The sequence below is a fragment of the Gymnoscopelus microlampas genome, assembly GCF_963454915.1.
Source record: "Gymnoscopelus microlampas genome assembly, chromosome: 7".
NCBI lineage: Eukaryota > Metazoa > Chordata > Actinopteri > Myctophiformes > Myctophidae > Gymnoscopelus > Gymnoscopelus microlampas.
Window position 1 is genome coordinate 57,685,194 of NC_139944.1, and position 18,972 is coordinate 57,704,165.

Sequence of the window (18,972 nt, forward strand, 5' to 3'; positions counted from 1 at the left end):
AATGGGAACCAATGGAACATAATGCTACGAGTAGCCACTTAAACACACAACATAACAGTTTTTGGCTAACAGGTCCCATTGGTTTCCACTAGCATTGCTACGAAATGCTAACAGCATGCTTTGCTGAGTGTGGACATTTTCTCAGTTTTAAAAAACATCAAGATGTTTAATTATATCATATCAATTCTCTGTCTGTCTGTCTGTCTGTCTGTCCAACCAAACCTACCTCATTGTATCAGCAGTGGTGGAAAGTAACTAAGTACATTTACTCAAGTACATTTACTTACTTAAGTACAATTTTGAGGTGCAGAAGAGAAGATTTGTGTTTAAAACAATCAAAATGATTAAAAAGTTGCCAAACAGTTCAGATATTTCTCAAATAATTTCAAAAATAGCAGATGCACAAGCTGTGAGCTTGTAGATCTGCTGTTTTTTGAATAGGCAACATATAAATGGATAAAGTGGTTAAAATGATTGTTTACTTTGGCTGGGGACCACTTTGAGAACCTATGTTTGATGCTATGAGCTTGTAGATCTGCTATTTTTTTTTAAAATCGTGAAAAAATGTGTGCAAATCTTTGAATATAAATAAATAAATAAATATACATTTTAAAGCGAACACTTTTTACTCAAATCTTTGCTTCTGGGAGATTCTACAAATGTCTTCTAAATACTAACCGCTTTTTTAAAAAGCGTATGTTGCTATAATATATCAGTGGTTCTCAAACCTTTTTCATGTCAAAGACCCCCAAAATGATATGTTTTGTCCACGGACTCCCATCTCAAAATATGTTGTTCCAGGAACCTCCAGAAGCAAAGATTTGGGTTAAAATGTTCGTTTTGAAAAATAAATAAATATATATATTCAAAGATTTGTTTAAAAAAAAAAAATACAGATCTACAAGCTCATAGTGTGGGTGGCCAATAGCCAAAGAAATCTAAAAATGACACGTTTGACGAGTTCCTGGTCTTAATTGACGGTCTTAATTGTTGTTATCCTGCAGGCTTTTTTTTTTTATCTTTATTTTTAAACCTATTCTGTGAAGCACATTGAACTACACTTAATGTATGAAACATGCTATATAAATACAACCTTTAATGATAACTATTATACATCCATTTATTTTTTCATATCTATAAGAAAGCAAAAGTCAGACTGGATGAAATACATCTGATAGTCTTGATCCAAGGCAGTGGCGTACCCACTGCAGAGGCAGGGCAGGCGGTCGCCTCCCCAAAAAACCCAAATAAATGTCCTCAAAGTCACGCAACCAACACGCTTTGAACTGAGCAGATTGGACCTTCCGTTCCAGAGATAATGGCCAAAACATCTTGCGCCGGTTCTCGACTGAGTTGAGCATAAACTCCAGTAACTCCAAACTATTAATCTACCTGTTGCTCATCAACATCATGCAGCAATTACAGAAACATCTCGCACGCCCCAAATGTAAATCCTGCGAACGCCACTGATCCAAGGCTAATCAAATCACTGAGTAGGAGTGTAAAACCCTACTCACTTTAAAACCTGCCCTAAAGAAACACCTTCAGGAGGCTGACATCCCAAACAACAAGTCTTAACCCAACCCAACAATCGATTACTATAATTCTATTCTTACCGACTATTCGAATATTCGACCGCGCCCCTTTTTCAATATGTTATGATTTGACTGTGATTTGTTTGGGTGAAATTGTTCTGGGGATTTTCATCAAATGACTCATAGGTTATTATAACAGCATTGCATTGGCCTATAAACTGATTTTTTAATATTTGATTTTTATCTTACTATTATTGTGAATTTGTACTTCCATGTACTGTTGTTCTCATGTCTTACTAAATAACCCTTTAAGACCTGGGATGCGTCTGTGTCGCATTTTTAGACTTTACAGATTTTAGACTTTGGCTATTTTTGAAAAATCGTTATTTTTTTTTGCAAATCTTGAGATTTGAGTTAGAAAAGCGAACATTTGTAACTCAAATCTTTGCTTCTGGGGGATTCAACAGTTTTTTGAAAAAACTTATGTCGCCATAATATCAGTGGTTCTTTTTTCCATGTCAAGGACCCCCAAAATGACGTGTATTTGGCCACGGACCCCCATCTAAAAATATATGTTCCAGGGACCCCCAAAAGCAAAGATTCAAGTAAAACATTTTCGCTTTAAAACAATATATATTAAAAGATTTGCACACATTTTCACGATTTTTGAATAGCCAAAGTGTAAAACAATGCTTTTTAGCTCAAATCAACAAGTGAGGATGCTTCTTCAGGGCTTAAAGGGATAAAGTACATCAAATAATAACCATAATGTATCCATTTATTTCACAGGTGTGTGAATAAGAAGATGGAAGCAGAGGAGCAGCAGATCATCATCATAAACCTTTAACTTAGATTTTATTTGTAACTTTGTGTTTTTAATCATCCCCCCCCCCCCCCCCCCCCCCCCTCACCCATGAGTGCTGCGTGGTTCTCCCCGTGCCGGGCTGAACGCCATGCCTGATCGGCCTGACTCCTCCTCCTTCCTGTCAGGTGGTGGTGCTGGGAGTAGTGGGAGTGGCCTCTTTGTTGGGGGCGGCGGCTTATTGGGCGAGGAGGCAGGAGGGGGCGGCGGCGGCTCGGGTGGGGGCGGTGTCGGAGGCGGAGCGTCTTCGTCGTCGGGGGGCGGCGGCATCATCATGGGGGGAGGAGGGGCTCTGGGGAACGGGGGTGGAGCCACCTGTGGGAACGGGGGAGGAGGAGGCGCGGCCAGCGGTTCCGGGCTCGCCGTGGACGGCGTCTGCAGGTATGTAGGCCACGCCCACTTCTGACAATTATTACGCAATCGTTGTGATCGCAATTTACTGAGATAAAGATAATCACTATTATTATTATTATTATTATTATTATTATTATTATTATTATTATTATGTTGTGGAATCCTCTTTATCGTCAACATAAAAAAAGCCCAAATATTAGATCTACAAGCTTACAGCGTGCGTTGTAAGCTTGTAGATCAGCTACTGTATTTCTGCTTTTTTTATTAATTTTATAAAATGATTAAATATATAATATATATATCTGTCAGAATCTGGACCTGTGTTTAATTTGTGATCTTTAAGCCTAAAAGGTCTAACAGAACATTAAATGTGTTATTCATATTTTAATACAGGGACTTATGAATGAATGTATCATGACATAACCCTATGTCTCTACAGGGACTTATGAATGAATGAATCATGACATAACCCTATGTCTCTACAGGGACTTATGAATGAATCATGACATAACCCTATGTCTCTACAGGGACTTATGAATGAATCATGACATAACCCTATGTCTCTACAGGGACTTATGAATGAATCATGACATAACCCTATGTCTCTACAGGGACTTATGAATGAATGAATCATGACATAACCCTATGTCTCTACAGGGACTTATGAATGAATCATGACATAACCCTATGTCTCTACAGGGACTTATGAATGAATGAGTCATGACATAACCCTATGTCTCTACAGGGACTTATGAATGAATGAATCATGACATAACCCTATGTCTCTACAGGGACTTATGAATGAATGAATCATGACATAACCCTATGTCTCTACAGGGACTTATGAATGAATCATGACATAACCCTATGTCTCTACAGGGACTTATGAATGAATGAATCATGACATAACCCTATGTCTCTACAGGGACTTATGAATGAATGAGTCATGACATAACCCTATGTCTCTACAGGGACTAATGAATGAATCATGACATAACCCTATGTCTCTACAGGGACGTATCATGACATAACCCTATGTCTCTACAGGGACTTATCATGACATAACCCTATGTCTCTACAGGGACTTATGAATGACTGAATCATGACATAACCCTATGTCTACAGGGACTTATGAATGAATGAATCATGACATAACCCTATGTCTCTGCAGGGACTTTGTCCGTAACGTGTGCAAGCGGGGGAAGCGCTGTCGCTTCCGCCACCCGGACGCCAACTCGGTGACGGACCCGGGCGTCCAGAAGAACGAGTTCATCTTCTGCCACGACCACCAGAACAAGGAGTGCATGAGGTCCAGCTGCCGCTTCGTGCACGGCTCCAAGGAGGACGAGGACCACTACAAGAAGACGGGCGAGCTGCCCGCGAGGCTCCGGGGCAAGGTGGCCGCCCGGCTGGGCCTGAGCCCCACCGACCTGCCCCACAGCCGGGGCGAGGTCCCTATCTGCAGGTAATAGAGGCAAAAAATACCTTAATACACAACCTGCCCCACAGCCGGGGCGAGGTCCCTATCTGCAGGTAATAGAGGCAAAAAATACCTTAATACACGACCTGCCCCACAGCCGGGGCGATTATAGCCCACCAGAGCCCAGCAGTCCGGCACATTCCAGCACACAAAGTCCAGCCCACTGGGAGAATAGCCTAGGGTATGGGGGTAGTTTAATGACTGTAATAGGCTATACAGGATTGGGTCCAGCTGGAATAGGCTAGACTAGAATGTTCTAGGCCTTGCTAGACTCTAATGGGCTCTATTAGGCTGTACTAGGCTCTTGTCAGCCCTGTAGCCCCTTTGCACTTGAGATTAACCACTGTGTCCACGGGCAATAGTTTTACATGGGTTTGTGTTCTAGGCTATAGTATAGTACTGCCCCGTGCAACCTAACAGAGCGCAGCACAGCCCACCAGAGCCCATTACAGCCCACCAGAGCCCAGCACAGCCCAGCACATTCCAGCACACCCAAGTCCAGCCCAGTGGGAGAATAGCCTAGGGTATGGGGGTAGTTAGATGACTGTACTAGGCTATAAAGGGCTGGGTCCAGCTTGAATAGGCTACACTAGAATGTTCTAAGCCATACTAGACTCTAATAGGAGCTATTATGCTGTACTAGGCTCTTGTCAGCCCTGTAGCCCCTTTGAACTGTGTACACGGGCAATAGTTTTACACAAGTTTGTGTCCACGGCCAATAGTTTTACATGAACATGTCTAGGCTATAGTGTCCCCGAACCACACTTTGGGAACCAGCCATGAACCCCTTTGGAAACCCTCTGTACACGTTGTACACAGAGTACATTTTCCATTGAGTTAATTCTGGCTGTGTACACATGTCCACTTCTAATAGTTTTGGAAAATAGCCTGCCACCCTGTGGAATTATGCCCGAACTGCAGAAAGGGACCCTAAATACAAAAAAAGGAAACAAAAAATCATCCGTGGGACTGATGGGCGAACAAGTGGTGTCCACACGCAGAGGGGGGCCAAGAGGACATTTAGAGTCCCCCCGGTGAATTTTCACGCCCCCACAGACTGTACAGTGGAACCCAGAAATTGGCCGTGTCCACAGGGCATAGGGACTATGGCTCGTGGACACAAAACGCTATAAATGTAATAATAATAATAACTAGAAAAAGTGCTCCTCGGAGCACAACTCTCCGCCAGAAGACTTGTGTTGGGAATGTTGGGAATGTTCTATCTGTATAAGTGTCCTATCCGTCCTGTCTGTATGAGTGTCCTATCCCTCCTGTCTGTATAAGTGTCCTATCCGTCCTGTCTGTGTAAGTGTCCTATCCGTCCTGTCTGTGTAAGTGTCCTATCCCTCCTGTCTGTATAAGTGTCCTATCCGTCCTGTCTGTGTAAGTGTCCTATCCCTCCTGTCTGTGTAAGTGTCCTATCCGTCCTGTCTGTGTAAGTGTCCTATCCGTCCTGTCTGTGTAAGTGTCCTATCCGTCCTGTCTGTGTAAGTGTCCTATCCAATTGTTACAGTATCCGCCATTTCTCAGCCATTTCGTGATTGTTCCTGTCTTACCTCACTTTGAAAGAGGTGACTCTTTCAAAGTGACACACGTATTTATGGGCCGCTATACCGAACATAAGAGAACATTAGAACATGTTCTCTTATGTTCTAATTCTTACAAAAAATCCGTCCTGTCTGTATAAGTGTCTTATCCGTCCTGTCTGTATAAGTGTCCTATTCGTCCTGTTTGTATAAGTGTCCTATCCGTCCTGTCTATGTAAGTGTCCTATCCGTCCTGTCTGTGTAAGTGCCCTTATCTGTCCTGTCTGTGTAAGTGTCCTATCCAATTGTTACAGTATCCGCCATTTCTCAGCCATTTAGTGATTATTCTTGTCTTACCTCACTTTGAAAGAGCCCGTTATAAATGGTTAAAATGTTTTTTTTTTTAAACGTGAATGTTAAAGTTGTTAAACATTTATCAAAATGCTAAAATGTATAAAAAAGATCTTGAAATAAAAGATTAAGAAAATAGAAGAGTATCTATGTATTACCTATATGTATTTAAATAAAATATTTCGTAGTTAAACAAAAAGTGTGCATTAAAGGTGAATGAAAGTTAATTAATAATTACCAAAATCTAAGACTTATTCTTCAAAAGGTGATATTTTAATTACCGTAGTTTGGAATTTTGTTTCGTCATTGTATGTATGGGCTGCAACTTTGTTGAAAAAGATATGTTTTCTAGATGATAAATTTAGAAAGATATCTTTAAAAGAAGAGAGATTATTGTCTCCGCCAGGAGAGTTTGTTTTCACTTTCTGAAACTGGGACTAACATTGGTCAAGCCTCACGTGACACGTGACAATACGGTGAAATAGTGTGATCCGATTGGCTAGTGACGTATAGCGGCCTATAAATACAGGTAAGACAGGAATAATCACGAAATGGCGGATACTGTAACAATTGGATAGGACACTTACACAGACAGGACGGATAGGACACTTATACAGACAGGACGGATAGGACAGTTATACAGACGGATAGGACACTTGTGTCATGTTACTATGACACAGTAACATGTTCTATTTTTTGTAAGAATTAGAACATAAGAATTAGAACATTCCCAACATTCCCAACACAAGTCTGCTGGCGGAGACTTGTGCTCCGAGGAGCACTTTTTCTAGTTCTTTTTCATTTCTGCCATAGAATTCGCGTCGTAGCCTAACAGAGTTTCAGCTGTCTGTCAAGTTATCCACTGTTCGTCTGTATCATCGATTATTTTCACCCTTAATGCGAATCGATAAATATGCTCTGGAAGTCTTGGCAGTAATTTGATAATAGTGTCTAAGTCAGATGGAACATTGACTGCATTACCGTGAATTGCCTTTTGTCTGCCTCTTGGCAAACCAACAAGTTACATGAAGGCATTACGTTGACTTATTAACCTTTCTTCTAAAGGATGCAAATCCTGCAGTTCTCTGGGAATGGTATCAAGTAATAAGTTGTTAGCCCAAGCTTGTGTAGGGAGTTTTCCTCTTTTAATGTAGTGGTGACATGTGTGGCAGATCCAAGTGTTGTTCTGATTTATAGCTGTTGGGTCTTTGTGCAGGAGATCTACAGTATCCATTGTTGCTTTGTACTTTGAAGGTTTGAACTCTACCACTGATTCTCTGTAGAGCATTCGTTCGCAGGAGGAACAGACATAATTGGGTCCACTTTGTGACATCTTTTTTAAGAATGCAGCAGCAGCTTTATCAACTTCAACGTCTTTAAGTGGTCTAAGGCATCTCTTCTTATTGGTATTATATAATTCCAAATGTGACCAAGGACTTCTTTTCCTTGTGGTGTCAGCTGCTCGTCTTTTGTTTTTTGTCATTTTCAGATGCGAGTGTTCTTCGTCTTTGTTTCTCAGCTTGGTCCTTCTCCTGTTGGCGTTGTGCCTTTGGTTCTTCATCGGTTTGCACATAATGATTAGCTTCTTCAGTTTGCATAATAAGAGTTAATTGCACTGTGTCATTAACTGTGATCTGAGTTTTTACTGAAATGTATTGTTCTCGCTTAATCCTGTCTAAGCTATTTATAATACATATTGTGATGACACCAGTGTGTCTACATGTTGTAATGCTCCGCCATTTCTCAGCCATTTAGTGATTATTCCTGTCTTACCTCACTTTGAAAGAGGCAAGACTCTTTCAAAGTGACACATGTATTTATAGGCCGCTATACGTCACTAGCCAATCAGATCGCACTATTTCACCGTATTGTCAAGTGTCACGTGAGGCTCGACCAATGTTTGCTTGGTTGACGGAAAGTGAAAACAAACTCTCTTGGTGACTTGCACTTTGTGCAAGTCACCAAGAGTGACTTGTGCTCCTCGGATCTCCTCGGAGCACAAGTCTCCGCCAGCAGACTTGTGTTGGGAATGTTGGGAATGTTCTAATTCTTATGTTCTAACTGTCCTATCCATCCTGTCTGTATAAGTGTCCGATCCGTCCTGTCTGTATAAGTGTCCTATCCGTCCTGTCTGTATAAGTGTCCTATCCGTCCTGTCTGTATAAGTGTCCTATCCGTCCTGTCTAAGTGTCCTATCCCTCCTGTCTGTGTAAGTGTCCTATCTGTCCATTTCTCAGCCATGTCAACTCGAAATCATGCTCGCTGGCTTGGGCGCTTAGCTGTTAACTAAGCATTTGTAGGATCGAGGCCTTCCCATCTAGAGAGGCTTTAGCTTAATTAAAGTATCTGCTTTGCATGCAGGATTGTTGGAACTGTCTTACCTCACTTTGAAAGAGGCACAGACTCTTTCAAAGTGACACATGTATTTGATAGGCCGCTATACGTCACTAGCCAATCGGATCACACTATTTCACCGTATTGTCACGTGTCACGTGAGGCTTGACCAATGTTAGCTTGACATGTGGAAAGTGAAAACAATGTCTCCTGGCGGAGACAATAATAATAACCTCTTTCCTCCTCAGGGACTTCCTGAAGGGCGAGTGCCAGCGGGGGAACAAGTGTAAATTCCGTCACGTCCAGAAGGACTACGAGTACGAGGCCGCCGCCCGGGTGGGCGGGGGGATGGGCGGGGGGGCGGGGGGGATGATGCTGGGGGGCGGGGTCATCGGGGGGGCCGGGCCCGGCGGCTCTGGGGGGGGAGGAGGAGGAGGAGGAGGAGGGCCCAGCGGGGGGGGGATGATGGGGGGCGGGGGGTTGAACTCTGGGGGTCTGCTGGGGGGCGGGGTCGGCCCCGGGGGGGGAGGGGCCTGCGGAGGCATGGTGGGACTGGTGGGGGGCGGGGGCTCCAGCATGATGGGCCTGGGGGGGGGCGGCGGGGGGGGCTGCCCTAACATGGGCGGCTGCAGAGACCCCGGCGGTATGTCAGGGTTGGGGGGCGGCGGCGGAGGGATGGGGGGGGCCGGGGGAGGAGGAGGAGGCGTGGGGGGGATGGGGGGGGGCTGTCTGTCGGCCGTGGGGCCGCTGGGACAGAGGCGCTACGACAGGGGGGGAGGAGGGGGAGGGGGGGTGTACGGGGGAGACCCACTGTTCGAGAGCGGGATGTTCGAGAGCGGGGGCGGGGCGGCGGCGGGGGGTCCGCTGGAGGCTCCCGTGGACCCCCACCACCACCACCACCACCATCCCCCCCACCACCACCACCCCCCCGCTCTGCAGCTGAAGAGGAGGAGGCTGGAGGGGCTGCGGCTGGCCGAGGGGGCGTGTCACTACGAGCTGCAAACCCCGCCCACCGCCCTGCCCCCCCACGCCGCCCGGCCGCTGATGGAGTATCGCTTCCTGGAGGAAGAGAACGGCCTGCTGAGGAAGAGGGTGGAGGAGCTGAAGAAACAGGTCTGTTTAAAACACATCTAGAGATGGCCCCCTACTACCCCTACTACCCCTACTACTTTTCAATTCAATTCAATGTTATTAAAGTGTCAAATCACAACAAGTTGTCTCAAGACACTTTACATGTAGAGAACCCGACAATCCCACCCTGAACAAGACATTTTTGCGACAGTGGCAACGAAAAACTCCCTCTTAACTGGAAGAAACGTCAGGCAGGCCCTAGGCTCTAGGGTGGCGGCCTTCTGCCTCGACCGTGTCGGGGGAAAGAGGAGAGAGAGAGACAGAGACAGAGAGAGAGAGAGAGAGATACAGTGCAGGTAGTAACAGTAACAATAGTAGCACATATAATAGTGTAAGATATATATGATAGTATAATATAGTACAGCAATAATGTGTATGTAGTATATAATGGTATAATATAAGAATGTTAAGATAATATACAGTATATATAGTATAGCGGTATAGTGCAGCGTAGTAGAAATCCACGGTCGTGCTCCATGGAGAGGCCCGGTCCGCAGTCACAGTCTTGAGCCGCAGCTGGGGGTCCGTAGTGACAGTCCATGGACCTGCGACGTGGGAAATAAAAGAAACTCCGGGGAGCGGGTCCCCGGTTGTAGAATTAGTGGCAGGCCTTACTAGAGCGTGAATCCGTACAGGGTTAATTACGATTGTACCATTGTACCATTGGGACACAAACCCACACAACCAAAGGGAGAACGAGAAGAGAGAGGACGAGAGGAGAAGGGGGGGGTGGGCAGGGGAGGGGAGAGAGGATAACTATAGGGTGACTGAGTCTATACACTTCGGCTATAGGCTTTATCATAGAGAAAGGTTTTTAGTCTAGTCCCTGGAGGTCAAGGTAATACCATCTAGGGTAAAATTCTCATTGGCTAATTTATCTCTGAGGTGCTTAGGGCCAAGTACAATAACTTCAGTTTTGTCCGAGTTGAGGAGTAGGTAATTACGGGTCATCCAACTCTTGATGTCTATAAGACATGCTTGAAGTTTAGCCACTACTGAAGTTTAGTGACTACTGTCACTGTATAGAGTACAGTCTGTTTTAAACACATCTAGAGGACAGTAGCCTTACATGGCCAGACTACTGTCACTGTATAGAGTACAGAAAAGTCATTTCTCTATGGAGAATAACATTGGCTCATCTTACAATCGTCTCATATCAGAATTGTGGTCCAAAAATAAACAAACTGTCTCTGCGATATTGTCAGGAAGGCTCTGTATCGTTTATATTATATATATATACAGTGCCTTGCAAAAGTATTCACCCCCCTTGGCTGTTTACCTATTTTGTTACTTTACAACCTGTAATTTAAATGTTTTTTTAATCAGAATTTTATTTCATGAATCTGCACGAAATAGTTTTAGTTTTGAAATGAAATGAGAAATACATATATAAAAAAAGGATTTTTAAAAATAAAGAACTGATAATTGGCATGTGCATATGTATTCACCCCCTTTGTTATGAAGCCCCTAAAAAGTTCTGGTGCAACCAATTACCTTCAGAAGTCACATAATTAGTGAAATGAGTCAGGGTTGGGTTATTTAAAAAAAATCCAAATCTTTGATGATCCCCAGGAGCACTATCAAATCCATCATAATCAAATGAAAAGAACATGGCACCACAACAAACCTGCTAAGAGAGGGCCGCTCACCAAAACTCACGGACCGGGCAAAGAGGGCATTAATCAGAGAGGCACTTTTTGGCCATCATGGAAAACGCTATGTCTGGCGCACACTCAACACATCCCATCACCCCAAGAACACCATCCCCACAGTGAAACATGGTGGCCAAAAAATGCAATTTTAGTCTCATCTGACCAGAGCACCTTCCTCTCTGATTAATGCCCTCCTGTTTTGGTGGGCGGCCCTCTCTTGGCCGATTTGATGGTGCTCCTGGGGTTCATCAAAGATTTGGATATTTTTTTTATAACCCAACCCTGACTCATTTCACTAATTATGTGACTTCTGAAGGTAATTGGCCGCACCAGAACTTTTTAGGGGCTTCATAACAAAGGGGGTGAATACATATGCACATGCCAATTATCAGTTCTTTATTTTTAAAAATATGTTTTTAATATATATATTTCATTTCAAAACTAAGACTATTTCGTGCAGATTCATCAAATAAAATTCTGAGCAGATTCATCAAATAAAATTCTGATTAAAAAACATTTAAATTACAGGTTGTAATGTAACAAAATAGGTAAACAGCCAAGGGGGGTGAATACTTTAGCAAGGCACTGTATATAGATATTGTCAGGAAGGAGGTTCTGTATCGTCAGTCACTTATATTTGATACAGTCTGTTTCTGGCGAAAATGTAACTAATTCGGCCGCAGTAACATCGTTTTCTCACTGTCAGTTGATGCTTCATATCCATAAGAGTCAAACCGCCGGGATCAGTTGTTTATTTTTGGAACACAGTTCTTATTTGACGCGATATTAAATACGTCTATGGGGATTCAGAACGGGGGGGGTGGAAAACCGCGAACCAGGTAGGATGTGTACATTACGTCAGACTTCGGTGCTCTATAGGTATTAGTCTGGAATCTCTGTGTGGAACCTGCATTTCCAAGGGGCGGGTAAAAACATATATAGAACAGTAAAACATATCAGTTCTAAAGGATATTCTTTTAGGACTAAAGCTCAGATCACAGGCTAGGACTAGGAGATGAAGTGAAGTTGAAGCAGAGAAGCCTTCCTCAGTTTGCTGCAACGATGTGGCCAAACACACCCATCCACGTTTACTTTTAGGACAAATAATAAATGGGGGGGCATGCGTTCCTGAGTCATCAAGCGTGCAAATGCACAGCGAGGGTTTGCAGATACTAGAGCTTTGTAGTTTCAATTTATTTTTGTATTTTTAAATACAGCTGTCATCAAATGTACAGTAGCTGATAAACAGACAACTAGGAAAGTTGGCTGAAAACCCACCTCTTCAGGAAACACTACCCTTCCTCTTTGCCTTGCCTACTAACTAGTTGTACAAGCTCTTGTTTTATTGGATCTTGTTTATTCAATACACTTATTTGTTTTAGCTCTTGCTCTTTTGATTTTCCTATTTGTCTCATATGTTTATGAAAGAAGTGTCTAAAAAATGACCGACCGACCGACCGACCTACCAACCACTCAAAACAATGGCCTGGTGATTGGACTCATCCAATCGCGATATATTGTCCAACCTTACTGTGTACACTTTTACTGTATGTTGGTTTGTTTACTGTTGAGTGAGAACACAATGATGCACATTAAGCTAATCATCTGGGGACCACTGCGTCACGACCCACATAACATACTGCAGCGTACAAACACGGGTCCATTTGGTTTCATTTGTACACTCTCAGAGTTCCAGGCCTGTAAAGGTCCATTTGATTCATAATGATCAAGCATTTACCTGGGGGTTCAGGGACCCCACTTTGAGAACCATGTAGGTAGACAACATTTGTTTTTCTAATTAGGAGCACTGCACAGTATTGTGAAGCCCTATTGAAACTCCAATGATTATTATTTTCCCAAAAATGAATCTTGAGTTTTTTAGGGGCAAAATTAGTTTTTTAGGGGCAATACGTACTCCAAACGTTATGCAACATTGCACACATCACCTGTGGCGAAACATTACGTATTTTAGTCGTCTCAAAAAGGGGCATGGCCTAATGGCTCAATAGCGCCCCCTACAAAAGTGTGTACTTCAAGCCCCACAATACGGTTTCACCTACATGCATGCAAACTGGTACACACCTTTATCATGTACCCACTTACAAAAAACTCTCTTAGAGCCATGACCTATACCAAACAGGAAGTCGGACATTTTTAATTTATAGCGCCGGTTTTGTGTATTTCACGCTATTTTCACAGGTTGTACTTTAACAAACTCCTCCCAGGCGGATTATCGGATCCACCTCAAATTCGCTCAGAGTACACAAAAGACGTTAACGATGAAAATGTATCAAAAACTTGAGTTTTCGTGAAACGGCGTGACCGTGGCAAAGCGTGAAACTTCAACGCCAAACAGGAAGTGAATATAGCCGATCTACAATTCCTATTGGCTGGGCTTTAAACAGCCATAACTCCAGTTCGCAGCATGCTACCACGTCCAAATTTGGTATGTGGACTAAGACCACCAATAGGGACGAGCTGTAATTGCTGAAACCCCGCCCCCTCTGTCTTCTTATTGGCTGGCCGAGGGGGCTTTAAACAACCATAGCTTCAGTTCCCAGCATCAAAAACCTACGAAACTTCCTAGGTGCACTTAAACCGTCAATAGGGACAGGTTGAAATTGCTTAAGGCCCACCCCCTCTGTATTCTTATTGGCTGGGCTTTAAACAGCCATAACTCCAGTTCCCAGCATCGAAAAGGGACAGGCTATAATTGCTTAAGCTATGTAGCCTAACTTTCCAGCTGATTGCCATACAGACTTGTATCGTAGAGCTTCGAGGGCCCGTTCTTCTCTGCTTGCAACTTGCAGCTTTAATTATTGTTATTTTTCAACCTCTCCAGGTGTCTAACCTGATGGCCACCAACGAGGTTCTGCTGGAGCAGAACGCTCAGTTCCGCAGCCAGACCAAGGTCATGACCTTGACCTCCACCGCGGCCCCTTCCGAGCAGAACCTGGTGCCCCCCCCCATGGTGGCGGTGAGCTCCTACAGCCACGGCATCGCCCAGACCCACACCACCCTGTCTGAGCAGAACCTGGTCCCCCCGCCCATGGTGGCGGTGAGCTCCTACAACCACGGCATCGCCCAGACCCACACCACCCTGTCTGAGCAGAACCTGGTGCCCCCCCCCATGGTGGCGGTGAGCTCCTACAACCACAGCATCGCCCAGACCCACACCACGCTGAGCAGCGCCGGGGGTCTGCAGCCCCGGCCCGTCACCCAGCAGGACCTGGTGGTGGTGGCCTCCACGGGGGGAGGCCCCCCTCCGGCCCCCCAGAGCAACGCCGGGGGGCCGCTGCCCCCGCCGCTCAACCCCCAGGAGATCACCAACCCCCTGTCGGCCGCCCTGGTGGCGCAGACCCTGGCCCAGGGGATGGGCGCGCCGCCCGTGGTCTCCATGGCGCCCGTGGTGGCCGTGTCCGTGGCGCCCGTGTCCGTGTCCATGGCCCAGGCCATGCCCGGCATCACCATGGCTCAGGCCATGCCCGGCATCACCATGGCTCAGGCCATGCCCGGCATCACCATGAGCCATGCCACCACGCCCATGGTGTCCTACCCCATCGCCAGCCAGAGCATGAGGATCACCACCCTGCCTCACTGACTGACGGCCCCCCAGGACTATGGGCTCTACCTTCACCTTTTAGAGACTGTCTGACGGCCCCCCAGGACTATGGGCTCTACCTTCACCTTTTAGAGACTGTCTGACGGCCCCTCAGGACTATGGGCTCTACCTTCACCTTTAGAGACTGTCTGACGGTCCCTCAGGACTATGGGCTCTACCTTCACCTTTAGAGACTGTCTGACGGTCCCTCAGGACTATGGGCTCTACCTTCACCTTTAGAGACCGTCTGATGGCCCCTCAGGACTATGGGCTCTACCTTCACCTTTAGAGACCGTCTGATGGTCCCTCAGGACTATGGGCTCTACCTTCACCTTTAGAGACTGTCTGATGGTCCCTCAGTCAGGACTATGGGCTCTACCTTCACCTTTAGAGACTGTCTGGTGGTCCCTCAGTCAGGACTATGGGCTCTACCTTCACCTTTAGAGACTGTCTGATGGTCCCTCAGGACTATGGGCTCTACCTTCACCTTTAGAGACTGTCTGATGGCTCCTCAGGACTATGGGCTCTACCTTCACCTTTAGAGACTGTCTGATGGTTCCTCAGGACTATGGGCTCTACCTTCACCTTTAGAGACTGACTCTACCTTCACCTTTTAGAGGAGGTTCCCTCAATGATTCTTGCTACGTTTTTTTTAGCCTGACGTTCTGAACTCGATGTCACTGGTTGGCCTGAAGGCAGAAGGATGACCGTGGTCGTGGGTAATCCTGATCTCTGGTCCATAGCGTTAGGAGTTCTCCTTAACGCCTTGTGACTCCTCAGGGCATTCGTTTCATACCGCCGGTAGCGCTGCCTCTCAACTTCAGTTAAAATAAAGAAGACACTTTCGCTATTCACCAAAACATAGACGGTTTTAACACATTGACTGCCAGGAATTCATTCATTAATTCATCATCCTTGCCAGCGGTTTTACCTTATTTTGACGATCCACTGAGACCCTGGGAAATCCCCGATGTGGACGTGGATGTAAACAAACCGCAATCGTCCATTCTGTTGTAATCGGTTGAATAAAGCTTGTTTTCATCAGAAAAAGAAGAAATCCGAGCTAGATGTGTTTTTCTAAATCTCATAACATGGGAGTCAACAGAGTTTTTTTTTGGGATGACGTCATTTCTGCTTCTATCATTTTCTCGCAGTCAAGGGATCATTCATTGGTTGGCGAAGAGCGCCCTCTTGCGCAATCACTGAAAACATGACTTATTTTCATGTTCTTGGCAGCCAATGTGTTGAAGCCTACTGTCCTCGCTGGAAACACGTCTAAAATACACTTTTCTTGTTGCCAGAAAATACAATATTCTACAGGACTCTTGTAAATGTTTCTATTGACAGGATCTGTAGGTGGTTTACTGGAGTAACGATGGGGGGGCTGAGAGTCTTTCCACCGAGCAGAGTAGGCTCTCAACACCTTAAACCTGTCTTTGTTTTGGTCAGTAGTGAAAGTGTATTCTCTGTTTCTTTTTTTACTGAAGTCGAGAGACTGTGCTACCAGCAGTTTGAAAAGAATGCCTGAAGAGTCACATAGCGTTAAGGAGAACTAATGCTATGGACCAGAGCTAGGTGAATACGTGAAGGAGAATGCTATGGACCAGAGAGTCAGGTGAATACGTGAAGGAGAATGCTATGGACTAGAGTCAGGTGAATACGTGAAGGAGAACGCTATGGACCAGAGAGTCAGGTGAATACGTGAAGGAGAATGCTATGGACTAGAGTCAGGTGAATACGTGAAGGAGAATGCTATGGACCAGAGAGTCAGGTGAATACGTGAAGGAGAATGCTATGGACTAGAGTCAGGTGAATACGTGAAGGAGAATGCTATGGACCAGAGAGTCAGGTGAATACGTGAAGGAGAATGCTATGGACTAGAGTCAGGTGAATACGTGAAGGAGAATGCTATGGACCAGAGCTAGGTGAATATGTGAAGGAGAATGCTATGGACCAGAGAGTCAGGTGGCGTCTAAACTCGACCTAGGGGCTAAAACTGAGAACCTGAAACATAAACTGCATTGCAGAACCAATGCAAAGACTTTTTTAGTTAATATTAATACTTCCCTAATACTTAATAGTATGGACGACGGAGATATGAAAACAGTAGGCGTGGGATTCGTCTGAACTGAAGCCATTTTCTCCACTGTCCTGGTGGCGACTACATTGTATTTACATGTAATCAGTAGGTGTAGACCTGCCATCATCTGGGCTACAACGTGACACTACGCCATCTCTGCTGATATTACTACAAGATCCTTGTACCACCAGAACACAAAGCTCTTCTTTGTTCTGAGACAACGTATCAAATATATGTTTCCCATGTTGACCTACATGGATTAAAGTTCTCAGTCGCCACGACTGATTTCAGTCTTTTGGATTCCATAGAAGCCAGCACGTCTCCTGTGGAAGCATGTTGCGCAGCGAAAATAGCCCATCTACAAGCTCTCAATGCGTCTGCGACGCATTGAGAGCTTGAAGATCGGCTATTTTTGGTTAATATTTTCAAAGATTGGAGCATTTGAAGTTGTCAAACTAGCAAAATGTTTAAAAGCATTTTCCATGAAACCCTTATGGTCTCGGATATGTCATAAAAGCAAAGGTTTAAAGCCTCAATCTGTGATTTCTTCACCTGGTTGGCAGTATGTAGAACAGCAGGAACAGTGTTACTAAAACACAATCAAGATTCATTTTACATTTTGTGTTAATTGTTTAGGAAACGGCGATAGTGTGGGGAGGGCTCCCTTCACACTGTTTCACAAATCACATAGTAAGACTTGACCATACACATTCTTTCAGTCGTGACATTTTATTTTGCTTTAATCCATGTGACCTATGACCTATGACCTATGGACATGACACAGGTCTGTGTGCCAAAAGGACCTTCACACATGACCTATGACCTATGGACCTGACACAGGACCTTCACACATGGGAACCAGAACTAGCAGCAAAGTGAAACCATGTGAGGTCGTTCATATGTAATGTTTCAGCTGTTGTGCTGTAAATGCTGGGAGAATAAAAGTCTCTTGTAATTAATTTCTTGACATTTCATAACTGTGCAGAATACATTTTCAATTAACTTTGGTTTATCCACAGCTGACCTGACCTGACCTGACGAGGTAAGTTAACTTTACCATTATGTCAAACTGGAAAAGGATGGATTTGGGTTTGAACAACTGTAGAACAGGACATGTAAATGTGATGCCCACATGTAAAGTGTCATTACATTAGTGTGTTTCTTTATTTACCACAGTGTTTTGAGAGTGTTTTTATTGTTATTTATCCTTTTTAAACCCACTTTGTATTCTGGTTTCATCCCAAAACAATAATAGCTTTGGTCAGTAGGTGGCAGTGCAACACTGTGCTATCCAAATAAAGGCAGAAAAAGACCCATACACATCTTTCAAAATAAATAGAAAAGGCCAAAAGAAAATCCAAAATTGACATTTATTTTTTTAATAATTTGTGAAATGGTCTTAAGTATGCAAGAACATTTGAAATAGAATTTCTACAATTGTTACAAATTACTGCAAAACCTGTGGCATAAACAAGAAGTTATAAAGGTTAACTGTAGGTCTGATAGTGATATACCGTGCATGTTCACATCATGTTACCGGTACATACTTTATATTACTTCAGACCATTTTCAAAAATATGTTATTTTATGTTTTACGTTTAGGAAAAACAAAAAGCCAATTTATCATTGAGGTTCCCACAATGTTTAGGAGCCACTCATCCTGTCAGGACAGATGTATTAGAGTATAAATGCTTGTATAAACTAAAGTCTTAACCAGATAACTTTAAGTGGGGTGGAGCTTCAATGTGTAAACATTAACATCAGATGATGCTTTTCTTGGATCACGTCCATAAGGCCAGCCCATATAAACCTGTTTTACATACGATCCAATATTGACTATTATCATAGAGTCAATATTATAGACCTGTCTATCCTCACTTTGAGTCTACTCTGTCTACAGGTTTAAAAAACGGGAATAGCAGATCTACAAGCTCACAGCGGGGCACTTCGCTGCGAGCTTGTACATCTGCTGATTTTAACATTTTTGTAAACATTTTGAAAGTGTTCAGTGATTTAGAAGAATGTGTAGATTCATCGTGTGATCTTAATGGGTTTAAACTTTAAAT

The 18,972-nt window shown here is 44.2% G+C and overlaps 2 protein-coding genes across 2 annotated transcripts in view; one reads left to right on the forward strand and one right to left on the reverse strand.

Annotated features, from left to right (window-relative positions):
• zc3h10 (zinc finger CCCH-type containing 10) overlaps positions 1 to 18,129 on the forward strand; it is an 18,485-nt gene extending 356 nt beyond the window's left edge. Inside the window, exons 2-6 of the mRNA XM_084061947.1 lie at positions 2,325 to 2,778; positions 3,923 to 4,216; positions 8,691 to 9,318; positions 9,361 to 9,555; positions 14,068 to 18,129. Coding sequence (XP_083918073.1) covers positions 2,489 to 2,778; positions 3,923 to 4,216; positions 8,691 to 9,318; positions 9,361 to 9,555; positions 14,068 to 14,826 — 2,166 coding nt within the window. The 5' untranslated portion in view covers positions 2,325 to 2,488 and the 3' untranslated portion in view covers positions 14,827 to 18,129. The remainder of the gene's footprint in view (positions 1 to 2,324; positions 2,779 to 3,922; positions 4,217 to 8,690; positions 9,319 to 9,360; positions 9,556 to 14,067) is intronic.
• Positions 1 to 18,972, reverse strand: part of g0s2 (G0/G1 switch 2) — a 277,791-nt gene that overhangs the window by 34,690 nt on the left and 224,129 nt on the right. The gene's annotated exons all lie outside the window — the stretch shown is intronic.